At 42.0% G+C, this 12056-nt stretch overlaps 1 protein-coding gene across 1 annotated transcript in view; it reads left to right on the top strand.

The window, feature by feature from the left end:
* Positions 1-12056, top strand: part of LOC109286588 (E3 ubiquitin-protein ligase RNF170-like) — a 29575-nt gene that overhangs the window by 8261 nt on the left and 9258 nt on the right. The window contains exons 2-3 of the mRNA XM_019501209.1: positions 5553-5628; positions 9363-9471. Coding sequence (XP_019356754.1) covers positions 5553-5628; positions 9363-9471 — 185 coding nt within the window. The remainder of the gene's footprint in view (positions 1-5552; positions 5629-9362; positions 9472-12056) is intronic.

A 12056-nucleotide genomic window follows, 5' to 3' on the forward strand; every position in this document is an offset into this window, starting at 1 on the left:
ATTGACTGTTGGTAGGCGATCATCCCTACTGTGACTATTCTGTGTCATATTGGCATTCGGCAGGCTATCACTCTTAGACTTGTGGAATACAGGTGCAAAGTACTCGTTCAGAAGTTCAGTATTCTCTTTGGTGTTGGGGACCAGATGTCTAGATGCATTGACCAGGGGTCCCACATGTCCACTGGTATTCCTCCTGTTACCTATGTACCTATATAAGGACTTCTTATTGTCCATGATTTCAGTTGCTAACCTGACTCTGGTCACCTCCTTTGCTTTTCTAATCTGCCTCTTGCAGGTGTGGGCTGATGTTATGTAGCTGTCCTTGAGACCTATTCCTAGCTTCCATCATCAGTAAGCCTCCTTTTTCTTTTTCAGAACATTCACCAGGTCACAAATCTTTAAAATACTAGCATAATCTACCAAGGAGTTGGGTACCTAAATACTAGGGGTGTGCAAAATTGGACCTATTCGATTCCAGTTTGGCCCAGATCAGGGACAGTGATTCTATTAGTTTTCAGCCATAGACACAGCTTTAAATGTTTTTCCTACATACATCAGGGTACCAGGCGTGGCTTGTGAATGCTGCAATGCTGGGGCAGATGGAGCATCCCAGAGGAGCACAGGGCACCCCCCCCACATGCTTGGCAGTGACCCTGGAAGTGGACCGGAAGCATTTCCGGTCCACATCCGGGTCCACTGGGGAGCACACTGGGGGGTACCCCTACACCCTTCCAGCTCAGCAATCGGCCATGGGGGGACCCCGGATCCCCCCCCAGACCCAGGAGGCAACAGTTGCCAAGCTGCAGGGGGTATGGGGAGGGCCCCCCTGCGCACTCCCCAGAGGATCCAGAAGTGGACCAGAAGTGTTATTGGTCCACTTCCAGGTCTGCTGCTGAGCACGGTGGGGAGCCCCTTGAGCTCCTGTGGGACGCTCCATGCGCCCCAGCATCACAGCACTCATGAGCCACCTGGTACCTTGAGGTATGCAGAAAAAACATTTAATGCTGTGTCTATGTCTGAATCGCCAAATCTCTCCGAATCAATTTGGAGGGTTCCGATTCGATTCAGAAAGATTGAAGGGTCCACTGATTCAATTCAGATTCAGAGATTAGGCCACCAAAGTGGGTCGAATCTCCACCGAATCAAATCAGGAACCGAAGCTTCACACAGCCCTGCCTTCTTCAGTAAAAAAGAACTTTAGCCCACATCTACTGCTTCCTGCTAGAGTGCCTTTAACACCACACTGGCTAGGCAGAGCTGAGAGCATCCTCCACCCCCTTCCTATTGATCCTGGGCCAATGAAGAGCCATTAATGAACGATTCATATGGCAGACGAAACATGCAAAATGGAGCCTGACTATTGAACTGCCAGCTTCAGCAAGACGGATGCAGAATGCACAGACAATGTCAATATTTTATTATCCAAGGCTTGGATTTTCAAAGGACATCTTAGGCACTCAGTGAAAATCAGTGGGAACTGGACACTAACTCCTTTGGACCTCTCAGAAATGTTCCAGTTTATACTATTTAAAATAAATCATTTAAAAATGATTACTTAAAAATAATCAGCACTTTAAATTGTGCGGTGGTCCTTATTTAGGTAAAGTAGTCACTGAAATCAGTGCAAGATTCAATTATTTTTTCTTAATCCACCCCTGATGGATGAATGACAAGTCTAAGCCTTTAATATCTCCATTGAAGATGAATCCAAAATGCTCTTTGCCAACTTGTCCTGGTGCCAAATTATTTTAATAAAGTTATTTTTAACTAACCTCAATTTTACCATTTGCGTCTGGAAAATATAGATGGAAGCTAACGTATTGTGAAAACTGACAGCATCTAAACTAAAGAGGTCATCACTATGTGGGCTAGAATATGTGCTTTTAAATTCAGATACATAATAAAAACATCCTGGCAAAATGGGACACAAATACCATTTTAAGACATTTTAAAATAATGGTGCTGACTATGTGATTAACTCTTTCTGTAATAGTTTTCACCATCTAATGAGCCTAGTTCTGGTCTCAGACCATTAATGCAACTATGTAAATCCATTGATCTTGGTACAGTTATTTTTGATAAATCAGGGTAAATAAGATTAGGCTCACACCCGAAGTATTTAAAAGATACATATATTAGATACTTCCCCCTATATAATGATAGAATGCAAGAAAACTGTTCACTGTGGGACAAATTCTCAGCTAGAATTAACTGTTTTTACTTTTGTGATAGCTTTCAGTAACAATTAAGATAGTCATCTATGTTTTTATATGCTAAATACATCAAATTGATATTTTATTTAGAATATAATGATCATTTTCCTTTGTTCTTTTTCATGAAACTTTCCACTGGGTAATAAATAATGTTTAAATAAGCCTGATGAGAGTGTCAGGATAAAATAGGTTATCAGCAGTACAGGTCTATACATCAAAGAATTAAAGCCTTGGGTTTGGGCATTAACTCTTGCAAGATATATTAGGATTGGGTTTGCAGATTAATATGATAAACCTAGGGGGAAAATTCATTAGGACATGCATACCCCAGTGTTAGACTGTTCCACTTGTGGCTTTCCAATTCTTTCCCCTTTGTTAAGAGTCTTTATAGCTTTTGGATTTATTTCAAGTTAAACAGAAGGCAGTCCATTTTCTTTTTTTTAATTAACAGTTACTTTAATGTACAAAAGACTCAGGTCACAGATAAGGAAGCAGCTCCTGACTAACTTCTTATGGTAGTAGAAAAATCCTTTATGCACAGCCCCTTGCATCTGGACATCACAGTTTCGTTTACAGGGAGACCAGGGCAGCATAAAACCAGCTTCTAGCGGCTGCTTTTTTGTCCTATGACAGTTTCTTTTTAACCTGCAAAACATTAAAAGAAAGACCAGAATTGAACCACCAAGTGCTGAGCCCTAATTGCAGTACAATAAGGGAGTAGTTTCAATGGTCTTCCAGCAGCACAGTGGCCGTGTCTACATGAAACACTGACTGTGCAGTAGCTTGTTACTACTGCACAGTAGCGTTGAGGGCATGAACTGTGATGCAACACTCCTGCACAGTAGTAACAAACTACTGCACAGTAGTAATGAGTAGGGCTGTGTGAAGGTTCGGGTGCTGATTTGATTTGGAGGAGATTCGGTCCCTTTTGGTGGCCGAATCTCCGAATCTGAATTGAATCAGGGGGCCAATAAAAAGGTCTGAATTGATTCAAAGCTCTCCAAATCGATTCAGAAAAGATTCAGAGAGCTTTGATGATTTGGGCAGTCCCTGCCCACTGCAGCAGGGAGCTGGAGCTGGACTCAGAGCTGGTAACTAGGGGGTGGGGCAGGGGAGGCTGGAGGAGAGGGGAGGGGACCATGGGGGGACCCCTGCCGCCCCATCCCCTGCCTACTTTCCCAGTCCCCCAGCACCCCCTGCCCGCTCCCTACTCACCAGGTGCTGTTGGGTGTGGGGGCGATTCTCACTGCCCCATGCTGTATGGGTGGGGGGTCTGCACGAGCTCCCGCTCCCTGCCCGCTCCCCCGGACTCTCTGTGGCTGCCCTGCTTGCCCCAGCTCTGGCCCTTCAAGAAAAAAAACAACAACAAAACCCCACACTCACCGGTTCCTGCAGCTGGATGCTTCAAACTGAAGTTCACTGAATGTGTTTTTTTTCAAAGCACCCTGCCACCATTTTTTTCCATGCGGAAATGCAAGGGGATGCTGATACAAGTGATGTGGAAGGCTGCCAGATTGCATCAATTCCCATGCTTCAGGAGACTCGATTAATTGAGTCTCCTTCAATGCGCTGGATTTCCAGGACATTGGAGCAGGTTCCCTGCACATGTACAGGGGCCCATAATGTCTGTATCTGACCTTCATTTCTAAATTAACAGGTGGTGCTCATACAATGGATTTGTCCCATTGAGAAAAGTGTGCTTCAGGTGCCCTGGCACAATGATGGCGTACCTGCAATATGACACAGCTTCTACTGAAATCAACTGGAATTTTGCTGACCCTGATCTCACTGGGAGCAGGCACAGACACATACCTTTAAAAAAGGCATTTTGCCTCTGTTTGAGGCAGACATTGAGCTCACTATTCAATTACAACAGGCTTTTTTTGTTTGCCTGAGAAAGGAATATTCAGTTGCTTTTGTTACTTACAGGGCATATCTACATGTGTGCTTTACTAGGGGATGACTACTTAGCTCTTCAGCAAAGTGTTACTCTCTACACAAATGGTGCTATTAAGTCAAAGTAAACTAATTAACTCTGCCATAGGATAATACTGCCTGACACAAATGCTATCCTATGGCCACAACGCACATGTAGACAGTGACCAGGGCTGGCTGGAGCATAAGGATACTTCAGTGCAGGGGCTATCTGCTGGCTGGCCCTGCACTGAAGCACCCTCGTGCCCCAGCCAGCTCCTCTGCAACACATTGAGCAGGTTGGAGCAGCCCTGGGCTGGCAGGCTGACCCCCCCAGGGCTCCTGCCAGCCAGAGCTTCTCTGACCCAGCTCAGTGTGCTTTGGCCCGAGGCACATGTGTAAATATGGTGCTCAGGATCAATAAAGTCCAGGACAAACCATGCCAGACTTTATTCATTTGCATTAATTCCACATGTAGATGCACCCATAGTGTATTATTTTGAGGAAGATCAGAGGATCCCAGCTGTTACAGATAGATCACACTTAGGTGATCATTTGGAAAAGGAAGAATATAGTCCCATAATATCTAGCACTCCTGCATGTTGAAAGATGCAAGAATATTCTCCAATGAAAACACACTTTTTTTATCCACATGCAACATACATTTTAAAAAATGTTGATTATATTGATATTCTTGGGTCTGTCTTTGTCATTATCTGCACATCCTGGACAACTACCTATACTGTGTCAGGCACAGTGGAATTCCAGCATTACAAAACAAAATCATTTTCAGTATCTATTTGGCAATCAGAAGAAAATCTTGAAGCTAAGATTTTTCTCAACTGCCTAAATGTATGGAGGTACAAGCACTCATCCATTTTAATGAGAATTAAGTATTCAAATCCCTTAGGTGGCTTTGGAAATTGTAGCTTTAGTGCTCAATAATTACAAAATTTATCCCTTCTGGGTGACCTAAATATTTCTTAGAGGTCAACTAGGGAGATTTCTCCTATGTGAAGCTCTTTGGTACTCATACTCTTCTTTCCCAGAATGTAGGGAAAGAAGACTGGTATTTCAAGAAGATAAATTTACTTTGTAACTCTGAATTTAATTTTTTGTTGTTGTACATGCATGTATGTGTTCCTTTCTGTGAGTCATAATTAGGGGATTATTATTAGGCTGGCTTCTGGGATTTTGAATTTTTAACCGATGTGACACACAGTGCCTTGAGTAGAAAATGATTGGAATTTTCTGTGTTTAAGCACAAATGTGTCCTTACATGCAGTGCCTACTAGATATACCTGATGAGTTTAGGCACTCATTAATTCAATGACTCACGTCAGAAGCTGGGGCTGATATTACATGGCAACAAAGTAATATTCAATTCTACCATTTTTTAAAATAGCACAAACTCTGTTTTTACAGGTTTGCTAATGTCAATCAGCAAAAGATGAGTCATCTGGAAAAAGGCTATAACCATTTTTCTTCTAGGAATCCCATAGTAAGTTAATGATTTTACATTATAGTTTAATATAAAATACAAAAGCAATTTATACTTATTGAGGTTGCAGAGGTCAGGAGAGCTTTTCAAAATTTCCATTGGTTATGGTCTGGGAATGCTGGGTTTCCTTTGTTCAATATCTGCTACATAATTGGAAACACATTTGGTTCCTGTTTTTGTACTAGACAAGGCTAAAGGAGTATATGTTTTATTACTTTGCAAAGTAAAGATTTGATACACTTAGGTCAAACGTGCAGCATTTTGTAAACACCATGGTCATGGACTAAGGCGTAGGCCTTCAGCGGATGTAAATTGTCAAAGTTTCACCAGTGAAAATAGATGTCAGTTGTGAGGCTGTCCCTTTGAGTCTACAAATAGGTCCCCAAAGCATTTTGGGAAGTTGGAATACATTAAAATGCCATGATGGAGGTGTTTTTTGAAGTCACACTGGACAGGTCTACACGAGACACTAACTGCGCAGTAACCTAATAATACTGTGCAGTAGTACATCACAGCACAGTACCGTGCAGTAGAGTACTAGCACTGTTTATTAGGCTGTGGCGCAGTAGAGTCACTAAAAAGGCATGTGTCAGTGCTACTGCACAGTAACTTTGGTTACTGTGCATTTATTTAGTACTTGATTATATAACTCATACAACTCATTGCAGCTTATACGCAGCCTAAAGATGGGTGCTATCTATATTAGGCATTTCATGAACAGAGAAAAATGAGACTTTTTTTCAGTGGGTTTGATATTTTGTTTTTTAAAAAAACCCTACTTCCTCTTGGTCCAGATCCTTATCATACAAAGAAAAGGATCATTTAGAGGGCACTGATTTCAACACATGTAGTCAGTGAACTGGCAGAGATAGCAGGATATAAGTTCAGTTGTTTTGTAGAGCTGCTTGCCAACCTCACTCTTTTTTGGAGTCTTTAAATTAATCAAATTGATCTTTCTCTGCTTTTCCCATAAGCGTGGCATTCACTGGGTTCCCTGTCTCTACTGCTTTCTACCATTTAAAGAGCTAAGTTCTATTATTATGCTCTTTATTGAATCTTCCAGAAATAGATCAAATAGTGTGGGGGCGTTTTCATTGATTCATCAGGAAAGTGGGTGCCAACCTTGCTTTTGAAATATGCACCAGAGCAAACAAGACCACTGGCACGTACCTTCCTGTTGGGCAATACGGCATGACCATGCATATGGTGACATCATAAAATAACCATAATCATATGCCTTATTTCCTTTGTAGTAACATACCATTCTGTATAATTTGGCACGTATCATCAAGAAACACCTACTTTTAACTACATTTTGATCCAAATGCAAAATAAAATTGTGGAACTAATACTCCTCCTCCTCCTGTACCCTTTGACTATGCACAGGAGGTGAAAGACAAATGATATTACCATAGAACAAATGAATGTCTATGGAGGCTTCTCCTGAATTCAGAGGAGTCCAGTTACTAAATAGGAGTGACACGAACATTGAAATAACTTTATCTTCAGAAGAAAAGGTTGCCAACTACACTGTTACTAGACTGTCTTCACAGGCTGATCTAAGTTTGGCAATGACAAGTGACCAAAATCTAAAAAGCAATATTTTCTTTAATATACATAAAAATGAAAAGAGGCAAGCACATTTTATCTCCTGATCCAGCAGAAGCCGGCTAATAAATCTGAATAAATGAAACTGGCAATAACTTTCTGTCATAGCAAGGAACTGATATACAGTAAGAAAAATTCTGCTTAGCCTTTTCTTTACCACTCATTATATCAGGTAGCTATGGCAGAAATGCCTATAATACCAAGCAGACTTTTTTTATAGGAGTGGGCAGTAGGTGATCTTGAAACAAAAGCCCAAACAAACTAAACCTTACATCCTTTCCACTAAAAATTAGAAAAAAAGGATAGGATACTTTTGGGGTAGTGTGTTATATTACCATAGGTAATTCATGGCCATCTATGACTTCACAGTGCCCCTTTGAAAAATTATACTGACAGTGGGGATAAAACTCATATTCTCTTGTTCTAAAAACACAGCCCTTTATTTGAGCTACATGTGATCCTCCATTAGTTATTCACTGTACAAGGCCTATGGTTTACAGTGGACAAATAATCATGCCAGTCCAAGAAAAGCCATAATTCCCATACTCACCAAGCCTTTCATTCTGGTACATGAAGAAGTGGCTGAAACTGGCAATGAACAACAAGGAAAATTTCTGGTTTATTGAGTCAGAATTTGGGACTCAGTGGGTGCGCCTACTCAAGACATTTATTAAAGAGCTGCCTAATTAACTCTACAGGAAACATCTCTGTCTACATGTATGCCCCTATTAGGGCACATGAAACAAACTACAGAGCAGGCTAGTACTTGTAAAAGTACTAGCCTGCTCTGGAGTCTTTTTGTGCACAGCAGCGCATGTGTAGATACTGCCTAGATGGCTGGGACACAAGGGTGCTTCAATGTGGGAGCTACCTGCCAACTAGCCCTGCCCTGAAATACCTCCATGACCAAGTCAGCCTCTCTGCAGCAATTTTAACCCGACTGGAGCAGCCCTGGGGCTGCTCCAACCAGGCTCAATGTGCTGCACATGAATAAACTCCAGAGCAATATACTCTGGAGTTTTTTGTTCCTAGGTTCATATTCAAATGCTGTGCATAGAAGCAAAAAACTCCAGCAATAAGTCCAGGAGTTTATTCATGTGCATTAACTGCTCATGTAGAGGTGCCCTGTATGAAGATGGCCTAGGTAATTCGTGGCCAACTTTTCTGGTTGGCTTGCCACAAGTTAAGCCCTCACCTTCTCCAACTGCTGCTCTGATCCTTGCTGATCCTTGACTCCGAGAGGAATACCTAACAGTTTGCATCCTGGGGCACCAAAATGGAGGCAGGGGGGCCTGAGCCTCTGTCTGTGTGGAGTAGAGCAGTGGTTACAGCTCACTGCTGCCAGAGAGCTGTCACCACCAAGGACCAAGTTAAGTCTTCCCTGACCCTGCAGTCACAGCAATTTTACATGGTGAGCAAGGATCCAAAGCCCTGAATTCAACAGTAAGAGGACTAGGTAGGGGTTAACTTGGGTCACGGAGAAAATGGCAGCAGTGTGCTTTTGAACTAAAACATCTTCTATGCATTTGAGTTCAAAAGCGGACTGCCGCCATTTTCTGCGCCGTAACATGCATTTCGCCGCTTATACAACTGCACATGACACAGTGCTGTGGTGTTTGCATGTGTAAAAATGCCATGATTTGTTACATTAAATAAATCATTTAATTTCTAGGCATTTCATTTTCCCCATCTGTTAGGTGGAGAAACATAGAAAATCAGGGTCGGAACAGACCATCTAGTCCTCCTCCCTGCTCAAAGCTGGACCATCCTCGACTGGATCATCCCAGTTAAGGCTTTGTCTACCTGGATCTTAAAAACCTTTAGGGATGGAGACTCCACAACCTCTCTGGGTAACCTGTTCCAGTGCTGTACTACCCTCCTAGTGTGAGAGTTTTTCCTAATATCTAACCTCAGCTTCCCTTGCTGCAACTTGAGATCCTTGCTCCTAGTTCTGTCATCTGCCACCACTGATGAATTCTTCCGTGATTGCTGTAGGCCAAGTAATGGTTAATGTTAATACACTCATTTGCAGATGAAATAGAATAATTAATAGTTAATGTAATATTAATAAATGGTGTCACTCAAAATATGCATCTACTAAAGAATTCTGACTTTTTCTGTTTTAGGAATCTCTCCAGCATTGGCAACCACGTTATCACAGTGACTTCAATTGCCCAATATGCCTCCAAACAGCAACTTGCCCAGTAGAAACCAACTGTGGACATATCTTTTGTGGTGAGTTTTCCAGACTGGAGCATATGGTATTCGAACAGTTCAGTGAAGGCAGAGCACTTGCTACTGAGATCTCAAGATCTCAGGTCCTGTGTCTGTTCTCACTAGATCTGTGAGAGCTGTCTCACTAGGGAGGGAGCGGATTAAGACCCATCTTTGTTTATTTTAAACTACTAGAAAATTAGCAACAATATTTTGTTTGTCTGACACTTTCACATTTATGAACTGCTGAAAAGGTTTTGAAATGCCCATGAAGACTTTAAGCAATAAACAGGAAACAGATCCCCACGAGGCCAGTTCAATACTAATAGGATGCAATGAAGCCTGCGAATGGCAAATAGCCAGAAAAAATACAAACTGCAATAATCTATGCAAACCTCACAAACTCTGGCATTCTCATAAAGTTAAAGTTATACCTGAAAGTACTCCAACGCTAAGAATTGTAAAGTTCAGCTTTTAATATTAATTCATATAAACTGCACTTGTGAGACCCAATTATGCTCTAAAATATATCTATGCAGTTACCATGGGCCTTTGTAGGAATTCCCTGTGCGCATCTAAGACAGGGGCAGACAAAATACAGCCCAGGCCTTATATGGCTCATCAGGCAATTTTATGCGGCTTGTGGGCACCCACCAATTAATTGTACCCTGCCCAGACCACGCACCTTGCTCCATCCTTGTGTGTGGAAGGACCCGGTCCAACCAAGACACACAGCTTCCAGGTGGGGCTGCTACTGCCACTGCTGCAACCACTTGGGGTGGGGGGGGATGTTGATCTGCTCCCCCTTTGCCCATCACAAGAAACTTCCCAGCTGGAGGCAGCAGTGTCCGGCATGGTGAGGACTGCAGCCTGTTTAGTCTATGGTCGAATCTTCAGATCCGATTTGGCCAAATCGAATCGGGACAGTGATTCGAATCTCCAAATCGAATCACTGTCCCTCTGAATCGGCCAAATCCGAATTCGAAGTGAATACTTGCGGCTTTGCACAGGCCTAATAAAGACATGGGCACATCAACATGGGTGCCTGATTGTGCAGTTGTTACTGTGCAGTCATTGTACTCAATGACTGCACAGTAACTGCTGATACTGCGCAGTCCTGGTGGCACACAGGTCATTTCCAACCATACCCCGCAGTAGCACTGGCATCACAGTTTGTGCCTGCCGACGCTACACTGCTGTAACATTTCGTGTAGGCGCACTCACTAAGACTGAATTCTTTTTCTACAGTAAGTCTCCACTATATCACTTTTAAGAGGCCTTAAAACAACCTTTACACACTATTTACACTTACTTTAGCTTTCTTGACAGTGCCAGTTATAGAAAAGGGCTTAAGTCTTAAAGAGAATCAGGCCTTCTGACACTGTGCTGCTGCAATAAGAAATAAGCATATTCTGGAGAGAGCTTTGGAACACATTCCTTTAGGGCATCAGAAATGTTGCCTCAGCTGCATACCTGGGAAAGAACATGCTTCTCACCAGTCGATATTGGAAGGTGCAGGGACATTATGACTGCAACCTAAAAGATGCTGAAAGACTTTTTACTACTCTGGAATATGATTTTTGCTGAGAGAAATCATCATTTCTTTCTAGACTGGTGTTATGCTGGCTCAGCACAGTTTGTTCATGACCATCATCTCTATAATCTGACTCATGGTGCAATTAAGGATTTACCAAAATCAGGGAGTAGGTCATAGGAACCAGCCATGTTTGAAAGTTGGCATCAGAGTATTTTAGGAGTCTCTGAGGCTTTTATGTACATGACTTGCTTTATAAAATGTGCACACACAGGAAAAACTGATATCCTGAATTTCTTCCAGCCCCGAACAAATATGGGACAAAAACAGATGGTTCCAAAAATGTTTCCAATTATATCCAGCAATTTATTATGCAGATTTTTCATGTAAGGAGATAGATGTAACAGTGAAGTATATTATTGTCTCTGTTTCGCTACACTTTTATTTCCCCCTTTCCATCTGTATTATTGACCCCATTTGTAAAGTGCTTCAGATCACTGGATGAGAAGTGCAATTTAAGAGCGCATTATTATTATTGGCATTATTTAGACTTTGTTTTCCTCCAAGTGCAACATTATTTACCCTTTTAAGAGAAAAGTCCAACCCAGTGTGTCAAGCATGTTATAAAATACCTATATTTGTATAGAGCCAGTTCTCGTACAACATTTACCTTTTCACATCTTGAAGCAATAAGACTTGAGGGTAGGATTTTCAAAAATGTTCAGCTTAGGTCTAAATCTGCTCCCACTGAAATCAGTAGTAAAACTCCCACTGACATCCATTGGAAGAGGGGCAGGCCAGTGCAGAACAGCTTTTGTAAACTCTACCCTTTAAAAAAAAGTGGGTTTTTTTCTGTTTTTTCTTAAAGTGGTCAGCCCAAGGCTTTCTAGGCAGATTAACTGAGAGTTAGAGAAAGATACTCTTTTATTATTATTGGTTATTCATACAGTTCTTCCCTGAGTTTTCATTTTCAGATTTATTACAGACCGTAAGTTCAGGAAGTTCATAGGAATACCGACCTGAGATTGGGTTAACCTGATTTAAGAAAGGGTTAACCCGACTCCCCCCCCCC

This window comes from Gavialis gangeticus, unplaced genomic scaffold (genome assembly GCF_001723915.1).
Source record: "Gavialis gangeticus isolate Ggan-Ray unplaced genomic scaffold, GavGan_comp1, whole genome shotgun sequence".
In the NCBI taxonomy this organism is placed as follows: domain Eukaryota; kingdom Metazoa; phylum Chordata; order Crocodylia; family Gavialidae; genus Gavialis; species Gavialis gangeticus.